The 19,151-nt window shown below is 35.0% G+C and overlaps 1 protein-coding gene across 8 annotated transcripts in view; it reads right to left on the bottom strand.

The window, feature by feature from the left end:
• The window catches only part of PDE4D (phosphodiesterase 4D), an 814,938-nt gene that overhangs the window by 297,689 nt on the left and 498,098 nt on the right, over window positions 1-19,151 (bottom strand). The window contains exon 1 of one of the 8 annotated variants that reach the window (XM_073014749.1): window positions 11,020-11,799. The exons of the other annotated variants lie outside the window; for them this stretch is intronic. Within the exon in view, the coding sequence (XP_072870850.1) occupies window positions 11,020-11,084 (65 nt within the window). The 5' untranslated portion in view covers window positions 11,085-11,799. Of the gene's footprint in view, window positions 1-11,019; window positions 11,800-19,151 lie in introns of those variants that run through there. 8 annotated transcript variants of the gene reach the window in all.

Raw genomic sequence — 19,151 nt, 5'->3', positions numbered from 1 at the left:
ACATCAAGTTTGCTTTTGTGTGTGTGTTTTATATTACCCTAGAAGCTCTTATTGATTCATATACTAGTAGACTCTTAACAAAACACAGAAAAGTAATTGGGCTATTTCTCTTCAAAGCAAAAGACTCAGGGAATCTTTAATGGTTAATTTTTTTTTCCCAAGCTGGTGAACTCCACCCTCAATCACACTTAGACCAATGTGTGGTTGTTAATTATAACAAAATAATGCATTTACAGTTTATTTTGTTTTGTTTGGTAACTACTCATAATAAAATAGTAAATATCAGAGACATGAATGCTAAATGCCTGCTCTAACGTATTGCATTCTTGACCTTTCTAGCGCCTATGGCTGTTCAGCTCATCCTAACACTTCACACTGCAAAGAACAGAGCTAACCAGATCTCTGTTTTTGTCTGTTGTCCTTTAGAAATCATAGAGAAACCATGTTAAGCCTTCTGTGCTGAGCTGGGATGGCAGGAAAAAAGAAAAAGGAGTCCTTCTCAGTCTGGTCTGGTAGAGAGGATGAGGCTCAGCTCCAGGGAGATAATAATCTGTGAATTACACAACCAAGGATGCACCTTAGGACTAGAGGAGTAAGGGATTTGGAGAGGTAGGGAATGCCTGGCAGTGTGATTACCATAGGACCAAGCCACAGGGTGGCACCCAGTAGGAAAGATACATGGAGAAAGTCTTTACAAAGGTGCTCCCAGAGATAATGCTCAGGCACCTGGCCATTCCTTTCAGATGAGACCCCTGAGTAGTGGTGCTTCCCTAGAGGGTTCTCACTGAGTTTTAAATAACTAAATCAGAGGTGGTTTAGCATCCAATTGACCACTTCTTATTTTGCCACCTCCATTAAGTAGTTTACTTCTTTGACCCACCTAGATAGCAGTGTGTCTTCTTTGAATCACACTGTTAATGTGATTTATCTGGAATATCTAGCTCTATATAAATGCTTAATTCTGACTGTGTTAAAAAAGACTGCCTTATGGAAAAGAAGCCCTTGCAAAATGAATCAGCTTTCACATTTAGAGTTCTTGATTATTTAGAAAGTCATACCAATATGCAAACTTCAAAAATGCACAATATAAGCTAACATTTCCTGATCACTCACAAGGAGCCAGCCATGTGCTAAGCACTTTAGGTAGATTAACTCATTGAACATATTAACATATACATCATTGCTAAAGGCAACATTTTATAATTAAGAAAATATGCGAATCATGAAATTATCTTATTTGCTACCCAAATTTAGGCAAGCTACTTTACTACATTAGGCCTCAGTCTCCTCATTTGTAACATGAGGAATAGGACTAATGAGTACTGTCTAGGATTCATCATGAGGATTTAATGAGATAATTTGGTCAAGTGAACAGCATAGTGCTGGCACATAGTTAAGTACACAATAAATACAAATCGCCACCATTTTTAATTCGGTTACAGACTATATTGAGAGGAAAGAAGTGAATTTAAAATTTCAAGTTGTGAATTACAGCTACTTACTTAGCTCTATGACATAAGTTTAGGAATTACATTATAGCTCAATAAAAATCATAATAGAACTGCCTTCACACATTTGCCTGACAGACTAATTTTTAGCTCTCTTTTTCAGTTCAAACTTCATTTTTGAAGTTAAAAAAATATTTCTCCAGCCAGGCATGGTGGTGTATGCCTGTAGTCCCAGTTATTGGGAAGGCTAAGGCAGGAGGATTTCTTGAGACTAGGATTTCAAGGCTGTAGTGCGTATGATCGCACCTGTAAATAGCCACTGTACTTCAGCCTGGAAAACACAGTGAGACTCTGTCTCCAAATATATATATATACACACACACATATATATATTTTTTAAATATATATTATATATATATATTTAGAATATATATATATATATATTTTTTTTCAACAAATCTTTTTACCACCTAAGCACTGACATTGTTTTTAACAGTTTTTCTGGACCCTACTTGACTGGAAATGTTAAAGACTAGCAAAATGTTTCCAGCTCCACATTGGGGTTAGGGATGGGGAAAATCAGATTATAGGTTATTCTCTGTGGTCTCTTTTATTTCAAAGGTTTTATGGTGCTACTAACTGGTCAAATGACAGAGAGAAGGAAAACAGTGCAATTTATAGTCTGACCAGAGGAAGAGACTCAGCAAGCTGAACGAGTCAGGAACTAGCTAGATCTCCAAGGAATGGAGCCGTGTCAAAGTCCATGTTCTATTTCTTGATATATCTCTAGGGCTCATGGTTGGAGGCTTATATACAAATCTTGGGGGAAAGGGCAGACAAATACCATAGGCAAACATGTTCTTGATATACATAAGATTAAAAGAAGAAACTTGAACAATCTAGGACAGGAAGGAAAGGTATAAGTAACAGCTTGTTGACTACTTTTCTAATACCATGAAACAGAGCTATGTGTGGCCAAAGCAGTTTGGATAGTGAGAAAAAGCAAACAAAACAATAAGAACAACAACAATGGCAACAACAAATACGGGATGTAGATTCAACAGACAAGGATTTTTCTGCAGTACTGTAATTTTATAAGCTGTGCGACTTCAATTTTTATTTGTACAGTTGCTTTGAGGATAAAATGAGCTCAACTGTACATAGTACTAAGTTCATTGTCTGTCAAAGAGTAGATGCCCAATACAGTGTAGCTATCATCATTACTAAGGTTATGACTCCAACTATGACTATAGACCTAGGAGCTGCTGTCTCCAGCTAGCTAGAGATCCAGCTGCCAATCAGTTACTTGCTATTCTATAACAAAGTTGCAGTTATCAGAGCAAAAATCACAGCCAGCAGTTGCCTATCCCATGTTAGAATGCCATTGGTTAAAAGTGGGCACATTTTACGGTAATTTATCCTGACTAAAATGGTATCAGTCATATAAATTCCTTGATGCAAAGAAAAAACTCTGTGCCACATTGCAATGGAATGACATCATGAATGTTAGGAATTATTATTTTCTGTATTCCATATGAATGTCTCAAGCAAGTTCATTGAAAAGAGCTCAATTTCTCATCTTTGACTATTTTAAACAAGAAAGAGAATTAGGTACAATGGGAGCACTTTTCTCTAGAAAGTCTGAAAACAATTACATACTGAAATTATGTTTAATGAAACATTTTTTTAACAAGTCACACTGGTGCCATCTATTTCACAATTTAGAATGAACATTTTGCAATATGAAATGAAAAAAGACCAAGAAGTCACTCACTAGCAGTTTTCAAAGGCCATAAAGAAGAATTGGTTTATCTGTTGATTCACTCTCATTATATCTACTGACAACTAAGAGGAAATGGGTTAGAATTTAAGGAAAGAAGATTTGTTTTAGACATAAAGAAAACTTCCTAACTATGTGGGTCTAAAACACCAGGACTGCTTCCTATAAGGGACTTTGGAAGTTGCAATTCTTGGTGAGCATACATTCTACACCCAGTTTCTAGTTTTCTAATTTCTTATTCTTCCTCATGTGTAGTAGAGAAATGGAAGGGCTTGCAGGTGACCCCCTTTATCCTATGGCAGAAATTCTTAGGGCTGAGATGGGGGGCGAATGTCCTCTACACTGAGTTTCATTAATGGCAGCTTTTGCCCAGAGGTTGTCAGTGTTACTAAACAGGTTAGGGTGCTAGATGGTGGATACTTACTTCAAAGTGGGTTGGAGTTCTTTCATATTGGTCTCTCTATAATCTCTTTTTTCTTGCCACACTTCCCCAGCTCTTCCCTTGAAATATTCCCTGTGTTTTTCTAACTCTTATTCAGAAGAGCAGTTCACCCTTCTGTTAGCTTCTCTAATTCGCATCCTCAGCCATCACCCAGGATGCTCCTTAGGGAGCCAACCTCCTTAGAAGGCTTAGGACAGATAATAAATACTTATAATGTTGCCCTTGTCATGCTAAGAAACTGCATCCATAGGTTCTGGCATTCTTCCTACTTTCCATACTTTTGAAATGCTTTCTAATTTAGGTCAAACTTGACAAAGAACTAGGCAATTTGAGAGCTGAGACATACCACTGGCACAGGCTCTCATTAGTTAGTTACCTGTACACAGTTATATTTAACACTGTCTTACCCAGGCTTGCTGTCATCGTGCCCCACGTGGTACCCCAGCCCTTCCCATAGGCACCAATCCCTGGAGAGATTTGGTGCTTGTGGCTGAAGTATATCTTACTTCTGTCCATTTTCTAATATACCTTCAATCCCTGTATTATCTTTTGAGGTATTGGATCACCTCTGGAAAGATTTTCTAAGAAAATCTATATTGATTTGTTATTAAGACTGTGCTTTCTTTATGACTATCTTCCTCACCAACCTAGCTAATATCCCTCGGGCCCTATTCTCTTTACCTTTATCTAGGCTTTGAAAATTCTATATGTTTAGTATTAGTATTATTGAGAATATTTATACATATCACTCAGCATCTTTCCCTACAAAAAAAGTTTAAAACTCCTTAAAGGCCTCATTAATATTCTTCCTCTTCAATTTCATCTTAGAATCTACTTTTCTCAAACTTGCTAGTAATGGTTGGGTGGATGCATGACTAACCATTTCTGTACTCGTGGTTACCTTCATGCCATCATCTCTTCTGATTCAATAGAATTCACTACATGATTGGAATGATTGACAGAGGAACTAGTAAGTGGGCTATTCCTTTACCTCTGCTAAAAGGAAAGTTTTAATGATAAGGTCAAAACCATGGTGTGCCCCAGATCTGTGGGGAAGGAAAAAACAGAGATGCAGTCAGGACTAAGTATTATTGTACACATAACCACAGCCAGTTGACATGATAGAAAAAGAGGGTGGAGAACCCCACTTTGAAATACCAAAAGAAGCATCTTTCTTCTGAAGAGTTTAATACTAATTCAGCATTTCTTTACAAACAACCATACTCACTTCCAGAAATATCAGCTATGCATTATACGGTGTTTAATGCATGATTTTCTCATTCCAGGTAAGCCTAAAATAAACTTGTAAAAAATAAGATGCTAAATAAATTGAATAGATCTTAACTATTATAGTGATAACTCTTCTGTGATATCTCAGAAGTGGGAAATGTTCCATAACTTCACGGTCTTATAAGGCAGAGGTATTTCAACTGAGACATTACCTACAAGTTTATCCCAATCCATATAGAGATACAGAATACACAAATGACTCTCCTGTGGTAAAAAGCACTGCAGAGAGTAAAATTGTAAGTGATATTAACAGACATTAGCTTAGTGGTTTTCAAACAATATTCCTTGGAATCATAAAGTCTTTAGAGGTATTTTAAGGAGAGGGTTTGAATTTGGGGGTAGAGGCAAATGTACAAACTCAGTGGCTGTTTTATTGTTTTATGTGTGCTTATACTTTTTACTTATCGATTTCACACATATCTATGTTTTTAAAAATTATATCTATATATCAAATTTATATGATTTTATATCTAAAATTTACAGTATAATTATACATTTATATTGACTTCAACTCACATTTCATTCATAAAAAATGTTCCATTGAAATAAACATGTTTAAAATCCATTGACCTGCCTTGCCCCTTTTATTTTACAGGACGGTAGACTTGGCTTCAGAGGGGCTAGGTGACTCCTCCAGGGACCCAGAGCATGTCAGAAGTAGAGTGGACACATGGCTTTTTCCAGGGAATCTCATACTTCATAACTTTAAAGAGTAAACCTATCTGTGATCCACTCTGTGTTTTTCTAGTTATGTTTTAAATACATCAAATATTTCAAGGTATCTTAATCATTTCTAAAAGATGTATATCTTTAAGTATATTTCATAACAGATGCACCACTAACTTGGGTAATAGGACCAAAAAAAGTTTACCTCATGCTCAAAACTCTGAACCAACTTCGACAGTAGTCACATACCTAAACCAAATCATAATATATATTGCACAGGCAGAAAATATGAGAATTCTATTTGTCTGCCTATTTACCAAAGTTTCTAAGATAAAAGAAATAGGAAGGAAGATTGTGTACTTTTTTCAAAGCTGATCTAAAACGTCATACAAAATCTGATATGTACTACTTGTTTCCGACCTGAAGCCTTACAGAGCTTGCAGAGAACAGAAAAACTTGCTAATATAATTGGAAAGATAATCTATTCAAAATTGTGAGACATTAGCCTTTTGCTCTTTATTCCCTCTTATAAAGACCAGAGGACCTTATTTGCTACCAGTAGAGAATATAATGGCTTACAAGCTACAAGCACAAGAGTCTTTCACAAAGCTCTTTTCCAACAACCAGCAGTCTTTCACAAAGCTATTTTTCAAAAACCAACGTCAACCCTAAATATCATAGGCTACCATACTTCTGAAAAGAAAACTGCCAAATACTGTAATGCATCTAAGAATATTCACAACATGAACAATTTTATAGCCATTAAAAAAGATAATTACATAGACCACAGAGGAAGGCAACAAGCGGAAGTAACAGAGCATGTTCTTTGAGGTAGACAGACTTGGGTTACCCCAGCCTATGACCTTGCTCAAGTTATTTCATCTCACAGAATCATTTTCTCACCTGTAAAATTAGGATTAACAACTCCTTCTTTTCAATATTATAATAATAACTAAATAATATATGTAAAATTCTTGACAGAGTTCTCATTCATAAAAGACACAATAAAATGAAAGCTATAAGTATTATTAGAAAAACAAATTTAAAAAAAAATTGAGACAGAGTCTTGCTCTGTCACCCAGGCTGGAGTGCAGTGGCACGATCTTGGCTCACTGTAACCTCTACCTCCTGGGTTCAAGCAATTCTCATGCCTCAGCCTCCCAAGAAGCTGAGATTACAGATATGTACCACCTCTCCTGGCTAATTTTTGTGTTTTTAGTAGAGACAGAATTGCGCCATTTTGGCTAGGCTGGTCTTGAACTCCTGGCCTCAAGCAATCTGCCTGCCTCGACCTCCTAAATTACAGGTATTATAGACACAGGCTACGGCGCCTGGCCAAAAATAGAAAAATATTGATATGTTAAATGAAGAAGCAGAGTACAGAAATAGTATTTATAGCTATTTAAGATATGTAAGGTAAGTTGAAAATGAGATAACTGAGGATGGAATAATGGGGTTAATGGGTTATTTTCCTTCCAACATATTAATCAATGTTATTCCATCTTTTTGATTCTCAATTATAAAACTGGACATTTTAGCTTATACGAATGCTTTCCACTGTGATCATGAGGCCAAAATAAGAATGCTAAGCCAGCCTAGATTTTTACAACCTTAAGAGAAAAGAGCTAATAAAAAAATTATAATCCTCCATTGGTCACAGTTGCAACATAATTCAGAAAACTGTATCCACCCAGTACTGAAATACTTATTTTCATATTTTATACCCTGAGCAAATTGTGGTTTAATGGATATGTAGATATCAGCATATATAAAGATGAGTTTGCTAATACATATAGTAGGTATATTTTTAATATTTTAAACTTTCATATATAATACTTTATTGATAAAAACCACATATAATATGCAAATACAGTGAAGAAAAGAGAGGCAGTCCCCCCTACCTTCACTCCTACCATTTTTTTTAATCCCTAAAAAATAACCACTACCAAAAGCTTGGACAGAGTCTTCCAGAATTTTTCTACATCTATAAACCTAAGTATTACATGTATACTTATTACATAATAATACTAATGAAAAGTTTAAGTATTATTACATATACAATAACCAATTTTAAAATTTGCTTTATAAACAATCATAGTCATGTTTTAAAGAGTAGCATCTCTTTTTTTTTCAGATTACATAATGAATGATCTTACATGTAACACATAAATCCTAAACACTGTTTTGACATCAGGAAAGAACAAAGTCCACTTTCATTGACTAAACTTCTCTTTATATTTATATTTGGAAGACTAATAGTGTTTTACTTAAACTAAACCACAAGTCTTAATTACATTAATGAGAAATATCCCTGGGAAATGTTTATAAATGATAAAGTGTTAAAGAGATATCGAGGAATACGTAAGGTCATATTTTTATAGTGTATAACCACTGACTAAATTGGAATTTAAGACATGTGACATTCGAATATTTATGGAGAGGTAACTATCTGATTGTTTTGTTATGCAGAATTTGGAGGTGGAATACTGTTACTGAAACAACTAAAATAGAAAGGCAAACCATTCCGCAATTAGCGAATCTGCTAATTTTATTAACTTTATGAGCATAAGAAAATATATAAAGTTTTTCTTAATTTCAAGCAGGCACATTTTTTTAAAAAGAATGCTTAAGAATAAATACTATAATCACTTTCTGCTAAAACCTGGCATATAAATAAATGTTCATTAAATAAAAGCGACCTAGTATACACCTTTATTATATAAACTCTAAATTTGTGACATGTATGTTACAAAGAGACAAATAGATTAATTTTAAGGTTATTTTTATTTTGTCTTGAAATTAATAAAATTTTAATTACAGTAGGCTGACCTTTAATAAGAGGAAGGGTATAAAATACAAGTTTGCTATGAAATCCCATTTAAAATGTAAATATGTCAAAGCAATTTAATTAAGGCTGTAAGGACAAGTTAGTGTGGACTGCTTTTTATGATACTTGGAGAAAAACAAATAGGAAAAGGTAAAGAAGTAATCCAAAACATTGGATTCTTGCACAATACAACAAACTTCCAAACGTAATGTTTGGCTTTGGGGAATCCTGGAGGAAAGGAGACAGATTTGGAGAAAGTAGACCAATGGAACACAAAGCAGATTTGTGTAATCAGAGTGAAGGTGGTAAAGCCAGAAAGATGGGTCCCAAGAACAAAGTATTTTGGAGATCAACCTGAAAACAAACATCTGAAAAAGAGATAAATGGCAAAGTTGTAGGTCTCTCTCCTGGGAAGTCAGCTGTTTGAAAAGGAATGGGTGGTGGTGGAGAAATATGGACAGGAACACTAGTGAGAAAATACTGTCCATCTGAGCAATTTGAGGCCTATGGCCCTTATGTGCAGAGGCACAAGAAGAGAGGTCGCTTGGGTTTTTTTTTAATGCTCAAGTGTGTGTATGTGTGTGTGTATACATATATATACACACAAACATATATTTTCTCTATATACCAAATCTATAATCTATATTGATTTTACATATGTAATTAAATAAATAAATATAATAGGTATGTATAATATTTGACTGATAGAAGGATAATAAAATGGCAAAATTGTTATTACAGCTGATTATACCCTCAGGCCAAATTATTTGGAAGCTGCAGTGATACACCCAAGCAGGTATATTATTAAGTCAGATGGAAGATTAATAACTGGAGAGGTTTCTATAGCGTGTAGTTAAATCTAAGAATCATTCATATGTATACAGAGATTTATTTCTTACACAAAAATCATTCTGTCCCCAACTCTATGGAGGATAAAGTTAAATGGAACAATATACACATTCACAGATCTATATATTTAAAAATGCATTTTAAATTGTGACCTGACTTATGAAAATATCTCGTACAATTTAAAACAAAAAATAGAATAATTGTGGATAAAAATAGACTATGATAATCTCACAGGAGTAAAGGGTGTCAATGTTACTCATCTCCTGAAATGAACAAATTATTTCCAATTGAAACCTGAATTTGAAAATATGTCTCCTGGCAGTTTAGATAAAAAGAGAAATAGTTTGGTTAAACACTATTTGTTACGTAATATTCTTTTCACAGAGGAAGGGTATAAATTATAAATGAGTAAAATTCATGTATATTATAAATTCTGATTACTCATGTTGGTGACTTATATTAGCTATGGTAATTCATAAAAAGTTTTTAAAGATTTTCCAGTATTTATTGTTTGAGGATAAAAAAGAACTCTCCAAATGTATTTGTAGATGCAAACTTTTCTTTAAATAAACTCAAGGAATAATTTATTGCATGTGTTATTTTGTAAGAAACGGCAAGTAACGTAAGAGACAAAATCTTCATCTATAATTTATTAAAACTCACAGAAATACTGCGGATGGGGCAATTCTTGCTTCTGGTCGACTGTAAAACACTGCAATAACAGCAGAGGCTAACCCATCCACAAAAACACAAGCTCAATTCCTGACGCAAATAATTCGACTATTTACATGTGTGTTTGCCTGCTCACATGATAATGCATATTTTGCTGGCCTGTTTTCCTATTCTCAACCACCTCACTTCAACCATTGCTTTTACTTCTCCAGTCTGAATTATGATTATTTCCATTTCCAAGAGGTGAGCTTAGTTATTTATGATCAATCACTAGGAAAAACAAAATAAGACTGACCCCTAAAATAGCCATAAAAGTATTTTGTAAATATCTATTGTAGAAAAAAAGTTACTTTGTCGGAAAAATACTCCTTAAGGACCATGCCATATGCTTATGAGCATATATCAAATCAGCATTGGGGAAATAATAGAATAAACATTAGAATACATTGAAACTGACATTTTTCCATCAGGGTAAAGGCATTAAAATGATCAAAAATATAATTACTAGGAATCATTTCCAATAAAACATAAGAGATGATTGAATGATACTTAACTTGATATACATTTAGCCACATAAATTCAAGTTTGTTTCATGTATATGATTAAATATAAATAACATTATTAATTTCTAACACATCTGTGCTAAAAGTGAGAGTATTGCTTCTAAAGACAAGGGCAAAGCCTGTCAACCAACAGCCTGCTTGCAGCAAGCAAAGAAGATAAGAAAACAAGCAACTGAATCAGACACTGAAAAATGACAAGTTTTCATTTTCAAAACTCCCAACATATTTGCAAATTTCTTTCCTCTTTTAAAAATTATCATCAGATAAATTGTTACAGTTCACGGGGAGTTTAAAAAAAAAAAAAAAAAAAGTCAGCACCCGTTTGGTTAAAGCACATGAGTTTGGGAACAAAATAAAGAATAAAAGAGTCGCCAATACTGCCTTCTTTCACAAAGCCTCAACATCACACAACTTACTAAATACTCAGAGTACGTCAATCTTAAAAGAGAAAAGGGGAGAAGTATGAGAGAAAAGCACGTTACCAAACTGCCTCTGCAGTCCTTAGCGAACTTGTAGATCGGGATCTTGGCTTCATAATAATGCTCATTTTGAAAAAAAAATAAAAAGGAAAATAAGTCTTCAACTATTCTTATTAATACATTCTAACTGTCTTTCTGCAAAGAAGATTTTAAATATATTCCATTTCCCAGGGAGGCTGCTTGAAGAAATCCAATTTTCCCGGAGTCCACCTCCTGTCCTCGGTCCAGCTCTTGGGCAAGGTTCTAACACGCAGGAGTGCTTTCTTCCTTCATACTGAATTTACTCCAGTACTAGGCTGTTAGGAAGTGACAGTTTCTTTTGTGTCTTGCAATGCCAAGGGAGGAACTGAATTCTGAATTGATTCTTCATCTGGGTCACAAGGGAAACCAGCATAGTGAAAGAGTCACTTGATCTCTTTCCTGCAATTCCATAATAACAGATCTAAAGGTTTCTAACACTGGAAGCGCGCAGGTAGAGAGAAAGGAAAAGAAAATGACCGGGAGGTACTGCAACACGGGAGAGCTGTCAAGGAAGTTCCATTTCAGGGCAAGCACAGGAAAACACTCCTCTCCGTGGAGCGAAGAAGTCAGCCAAGGATCAAAGCTCTCCACACTTTGGCTGGGTGGGCTGATTTACCTGGGAAAGTAATTTCTGTGAGTCCCTGCTTAGAATCCACGGCTTTGTGAATGAGAACTATCATTCAATCTCACCAGGCAGAAACTATTCCTCAAGGGCTGTATGACGTCTGTAAGAAGGCAGTTCAAAACACCGCAGGGCAGTGAGAAAGGGGAAAAAAAAAAAAGAAAAAAAAAGAAAAAAAAGAAAAGCCCAGTGCCCAGCCTAGCCTCGTCAATTGCTGAGACTTACAAAGCAAAGGGGCGGATCAGCTCCAGAGACCAGCACTGTAAACCGGCCAAGCAGACAAGAGACCTCACAAAACTTACAAAACCATTTCCTTCTCTGGGAAATGAGATGTCTGTGTTATTCTGGGTAACATTCTGTGAGCACCTTTATAAGGAACACACCCCTTGCCATTAAGTTGTTTATTTACTGTAATAAACAAATGAATTTTATAAAAGGCATTCTTTCGAAAAAGTACTTCACTGAAGCACTAAAACTAAAATTTCTTTTTAGAAGCAAAGTTGAGAGAACTTGATGACTTAGCAGCTGTTCATTTTGAGCGGATGTAATGAAATGTCATGCTTTGGAGTTGGTTGTAGAGATGTAAATTACCTCTGAAAAATTCAGCAGAGTGTAACAGGCACCCTTGGATCAGAATGTACTGGAATTTTAAACTGAAAAATCGAATGTATTATTCCTGGACAAGTGGCTGCATGTATTAAGGCTGTTCACTTGCACAATGTTTTCTAAACCTTTTTTTTTTTTTTAAAATATGCAAATTTCATTCATCTCTACACATAAAGACTCTGGGTTTGCTAATCCTTAACAGCTCTTCAGTAAGGAATGAAGCTTTATGTCTTGTCAATATCTCTTATTATTTTGAAGGCCAAAACCTTTCCCACTTCCTAAATATAAAATATTTTGTATTACAGTAGCTATAATCTAAGCTGATTCCAATTGCTCCTAACAGAAGGAATGGTTCACCACCCTGCCTATCTCTCTGAACATCTCCACACAGAGGATATATACTCCTCTGGGTGTGCCAACTTCAGTTATTTTGGATGTGAATTACCAAGTGAAAATAATGTAAGCATTCTGATTGCTTAAATGGCATTAGTTAGTACGTTGGTTCTCTAGTCTGACGTGAACTTGGTGTTTATTTAGCATTTGCAGACAGGATGTTGGAGTGCAGTTGTGACCCACCCAAACAACTTGGAAAATGTAGTAAGGCATCCGCCAGAGGCTCTGGCTGCTTCTTACAACAAACCCTTCATCTGCTCCCCTGGTCACACTTCAAGGTGCATTTGTGACTTAGTCTTCTTTCAATGACTCTCAGGCCTCTTATGGTAAATGCCAATAAATTGATTTCCACATAGTTATCCCCTTAAGCTTTTCAGTTTCCTTATGACTGCCAGGGGACATTCACACTTTCTTAGCACTGTCCCATGTCTAGTATATTGCTGGCATTTTTTTTTTAATTTATTTATTATTATTAAACTTCAAGTTGTAGGGTACATGTGCACAACGTGCAGGTTTGCTACATATGTATACTTGTGCCATGTTGGTGTGCTGCACCCATCAACTCGTCATTTACATCAGGTATAACTCCCAATGCAATCCCTCCCCCCTCCCCCCTCCCCATGATAGGCCCCGGTGTGTGATGTTCCCCTTCCCGAGTCCAAGTGATCTCATTGTTCAGTTCCCACCTACGAGTGAGAACATGCGGTGTTTGGTTTTCTGTTCTTGTGATAGTTTGCTAAGAATGATGGTTTCCAGCTGCATCCATGTCCCTACAAAGGACACAAACTCATCCTTTTTTATGGCTGCATAGTATTCCATGGTGTATATGTGCCACATTTTATTGCTGGCATTTTAAAGCAGGTTAATTAATCATGTATTTTTTTAGAAACTTAAATGGTCTGTGAGACTAATAATTTTTAGGGGAGAGGGGACTTAGAGGAAGAAGTTTAATTTTTTTCTCATTGGAATTTAAATGTGGGAAAAGAAAGAACAAAAGCAAATCAAGTAAAATTAAGCAACTCCTATTCATTTGAAACACTGTTCTCTCCATGTAAGGTCTACCAAATAGCTTCCAGTTGCCATTTCAGAAAGAAAATGACAATGATCAGAGAATGTAATGTCTGAATGTTGAGTTTTCAACTCTCCAGAAATAATTAGCCCGTGTTCTACTGTCCCCCAGATCCATGTCCTAGTGAGATTATTTAGCCTGATGCCACTCCCTTCTCTGTCACACACACACGAGTTCAACGCAGCCCCATGTGCTATTCCTTGCTTACTTGCCCAACATTCTATATCTTCCAAGAATCTTTCTCTGAAAACCTAACACACTTATTGGGCATCTAAATACTGTATAATAGTCACATAATGACTAATAAATCACCCCTCTCCCCCTACAAAAACAAACTAAAGTGGGGAATCTGACAACGTATGGAACTAACCAGAATATTCAAAGCTTTTGGATTGTTACATCAAGGTTGCCATTACAGAGAAAGAAAAATGCACTATGTTGTAAGACCACTGAGATTTAAATTTAAATTTTGTTTCTACTCCTAATATTTAAGGCAATGACAGAATTTAAAAAAAAAAAAACAAATAGTATGTATTCGATGTTACAGAGTTTTCTCCACTTGTAAGGCCGTTTTTCACATGAACTTTTCTGAAAGAAAGTTTTGTAATCTAAGCATCTTGTACATTTCCCTCTGAAAAGCTTCCCAAAATGGAAAAGATATGGCATTTCCCTCCAAATTCCTGTTAGCATGCAAGCATATGATGGCATGCAGGCTGATGAAGCGACCTGAATATGGTGAGACTGGATTTAAGAACCATGTGGCCCATGCTTTTGATCCAGAAGCTGCGATTATTTCTCAGTATTTCCCTGTTGTACTGAATTGTATAATGTATGGACCTTTTACTTTCTGGTTGTTACCACATTTCAATAGACTGTACCATAGATGTACACATCCATTGGGTCATCCATCTGTAGATGTTTTGTTGAATCAAATGACTATGTCATTCGATGTTTCTGAAACTTCAGTTGTAACACCACCTTCATAATTCTTTCCATATTAGCATTCCATCTATACCATGATTTGATATTTTTCTTAATTGGCTCACTTTAAAAAAAAAAAAAAAACTTAAACTGAATATAAAAAGTAACTTTACATTGATAATGTAAATAGGTTTAATATACTGGTATAATTTGTCCCCAAAATATAAGTGTATATTAACAGGAAAAAAAAAGAGTCCAAAATAATGCCTAAAGTCTGTCTCATACCACTAATGGTGCCCCTGATACGACTTGGCAACACTTAACATGGAAAGCGTCAATTGCATACAGGTAGATTGTGTGCACCTAAAATGTGATCTCCCTTTCTCTTATCATTCAATGGTGAGCATGACTTGTGAGACTTATGACATTTATCCATGAATTAAACATTAAACATTAACTGAAGCCAATTGAATGAGGTGTTACAGAGTAATTTTACTATACAACCCAGGTTTTCTCAAGTATTACTACTTTCAAATACTCTGCCTACTGTCAAATCTTCTGTGCTCTAAATTCCTATTTTCAGATTACAATAGATACTCTATACTTTCCAATCTATCATGAGCATATTTCTTACAGCATATCATATATCAACTAAATATTTAGGCCTCTCAAATATGCTGAAATTCAGTACTCCAGAGAAGTCAAACTAACTTTTTAGAAAAAAAGACCAGGGGAGTGCAGTTTTTACAGTTTCCTGCTATTCTCTATTGTACTCTAACGCTAATGAGAACGAAGTACTTTGAACTCCTGCAGCAGTTCCTCATTATTGAGAAATATTGTGTTATTTTCCTTATCTGGAGGGGAATTTTGAGGCAATTCCTAGAGGTTTCTTTTATTTTATTACACTTACTAGGAATACAATTGGATTCAAGGACTTTCGTACTGGCACGAACCTTGCTTGGAGCTACATTCCTTAATTCCCAAAGGAGAAGTCCAGAGTATTATATTTTGAGGGCTTTCCTATCTTCAGATTTCCTACCTCTTTCATAAACTGTCAGGTTAGGATAATAATAAATCCCTACTATTTATTAATTACCTACATGCTAAGTAGACAATACTTTCTTACTTATACATCACAACATCCCTCCAAAGTAGATGTGATAGTAATAATTTCATACATAAAGAAAGCCAATAATTGGTTCAAAATTTTTGGATCCAGGTATATTTCATTCCAAAGCTTGCTCTTCATGATGTGTGTGTGTGTTTAAGACAGAAAGAAAAGAGGAAGAGAGATTAAAAAATGCTACCAAGTTTTTGGAAGTTTTTAAAATTCACCCATCCTCTTTAGTTGAACAGTGGCAATGAATTAATATAATAAAAATGGTGCATGTACATTACTAGTATAATGATAAACATATTTAACAGCCAGAAAATTTTAGATCTTTAAGATATGCAGGATTAAACAATCTAACTTCACTGTCCTTGTTTCTAATTTTTAGGCACTAACTTTTAGGTATCATAAACGCTGTGATGAGGGCATATATGACAACATCATGAGTTTGTTAACCATAAAGTATGATAAGGTCTTTGACCATCTCACAACATGAGTAATGGTAGTTTCCTGTTACCTATGCAACAGATGACATTTTGATTGCTGCATTAGGTAATACTGGTTAACAAATGATCGTTTTAAAAGGTAACAGTACGTGAAATCTCTGGTAATGTATAAATTTCAATATTTGTCAACAAATTACATTGGCTATTAAAAGGTACAGAATACTAGTTTTTAAAACTAGAATAAACATTTCTGCATGGAGTCAGTAATGCTGACATAAAATGAATTTTGTAATTGACTTTCAGAATTTTGCACTAATTCAATATTGAATTTCAGAAGAAAACTTAAATTATCTAATTTAAAATTTTCTAAGTGCTGCTGTATTTCCTTTGCATTCTGCCTCTCCTCTTGTGCCTCTTTCACGTTTCTTGTTCTTCTTTATTCTAAACCTAAATGCATCTCAGCAAATTTAACCTTATTTTGAATTAAATATTTAAATTTTATTAAAGAAATACATGTAAATAATATAATCAAAGAGTAATGAGTGCAGTATTCTCAAACTCCAGCATTGATTCCTGATTCCAATTCATACGCAAGAATGAAACCATAGAAAGGTGACAGTAAGCTCTAAGTGCATGGGTGAGGCTTGTGCACTGGGATTTTTACTGCAGCATCATCAAGTCCCCAGTGGGCATTTTCTTTGCCTCTTCCAAATGTTACTATTTGTAAGAGTTTTTTTTTTTTTTTTCCTCTGGGGTATCTCTATTTTTCTAGAGAAGGATATAAACATGCTTGCTAGCATTCTGGTATGGGTAGGAGAAGGACGCTGAAGGTCTTATTGACACATTGCAGACATTCATTTATTTGTCCTAAATAGAATTAAACATACAGCTATCCTTCCTCTACTCCCTGCCTGGTATCCCAAAGTCTCTGTCTTCCATGGAGAGGGATGCAAAGTATGTTGACTACACTGAGAAAGAGTGAGGGCGTATGGAGAAGTGTATATAATATACATGTTCATACACCTGCTATTTTTAGAACTCTTCCATCTTCCGAAGTATGTTTTGGGGGAGTGGGGCAGCTCAGTTTGCTTCACTTTAGTATGGTTCTCTTATTTGGTTAAGTCATTGACCTCTTCTCCATCTACTTCTATCTTTATGCATCGTGGCTTAGAGTTACAGACATCTCCCAGTTTCCTCAAAAATGAAATGTACCTTTCTGGTTTTTGTACTAATTATTGGTTTGAGTGATTTTTTAAAGAAAAAAATGGCATAGGAAGATTGTTTCTCCACAGTTTTAAAGCTAGAAATCTGTAAGTTTTAGTTTAAAACAATTTTTTATATTTATGTAAGCATATGCATTTATAAATTTTATTCAACAAATGACTATATGTAAACTCTAAGTATAGGTAAATATTAAGTATTTTTTATTATGGTAAAATACACATCACATAAAATTGACATTTTAACCCTTTCTAAGTGTACTGTTCAGTGGTACAATGTACATTCCCCCTGTTGCACAATGATTATCTCCATCCATCTCCAGAAGTTTTTCATCCTTCCAAATTGAAAACTCTGTACTCATTAAATAGTAACTTCCTATTCTCCTCTTCTCCCAGCCCCTGACAAGCACCATTTAGCTTTCTGTCCATGTGAATTTGACTACTCTAGATATCTCATATAATGGAATCATAAAGATTAAGTTGTAAAGGTAGATTCAGAATTGCATAGCTAGTTATGGTCTAGGTGTCTCATTATTAAAGAAAAAACAATCATGGAAGCAGAAGGTTTGAAGACAACAATTCACACCTTGACAAATCAATGTACTTGTCTTATCCATCATCAATTCTTTACAAAGTATTCACTTCACTTTCATAGACAAAGTCAAGAGCAAAAACATCTTTGCCTTTACCAACATCTGGTGTGTGTTTTTAAAAATTATTCTTCTATTCTTTTCCTGTTTAAATATATACAAATGCTATCAGTGCTTATTCAGTTTGGTCACATTTTAACTTTAGTTCTTATTTCAAATTTATAGTAGCTTCCTATATTTAAATCAAGTAGTTCCTAACTCTATATACCAATCTCAAGAGATAAAGCAAAATTTTAAAATTAACTTACTTTAATAAAAATCATTCTTAAAAGATTTTTGAAAGAGATAAAAAAACTGAAAAGACCACATTACCAAATGAGGCCCTAGTTTCTAACAGCGAGATAAATTGAGGTTTTTATTAAAATAAGATTTGAGGCTGGGTGCAGTGGCTCACACCTATAATCCCAGCACTTTGGGAGGCCAAGACAGGTGGATCACCTAAGGTCAGGAGTTTGAGAACAGCCTGGCAAACATGGTGAAACCCCGTCTGTACTAAAAAAAAAAAAATACAAAAATTAGCTGGACGTGGTGGTGGGCACCTGTAAACCCAGCTACTTGGGAGGCTGAGGCAGGAGAATTGCTTCAGCCTGGCAGGAGGAGGTTTCAGTGAGCTGAGATTGTGTCATTGGACTCCAGCCTGCGCAACAAGAGCAAAACTCCATCTCAAAAAAAAAAAAAAAAAAAAAGATGTGAAAAGCAACCCGTCAAAAAAAAATGCACACAAGATGTGTTTTAATAATAATTTAGTTTCTGATATAATGGGAAATACTGAAAATTGATTTATTAGAAAGTAAACTCAGGACCATTTAATTTACATTTATTTGATAACATTTTTCTTGCATATATTAAAAATGCCAAAATAATCCAGGCAACTCAGGCAATTTCTCCTTGATCACAGATTACAAATAAGTTTTCTCTAACGTAAAAGATCTGTTCTGAGAAAATGCCTATTATTTAGGAAGTGTTTGTAGGATCAAGTTAAGAAGAGGCCATTGGAGTCAGACTGCCTGGTTGCAAATCCAAATTCCACCAACCACTAGTTGTTTGATTGCAAACAAATTATTTAACCTTCCCTG

Source organism: Chlorocebus sabaeus, chromosome 4 (genome assembly GCF_047675955.1).
Source record: "Chlorocebus sabaeus isolate Y175 chromosome 4, mChlSab1.0.hap1, whole genome shotgun sequence".
NCBI lineage: Eukaryota > Metazoa > Chordata > Mammalia > Primates > Cercopithecidae > Chlorocebus > Chlorocebus sabaeus.
Note: the sequence above shows the minus strand (reverse complement) of the source record. Positions and strands in the feature narration are given on the sequence as shown.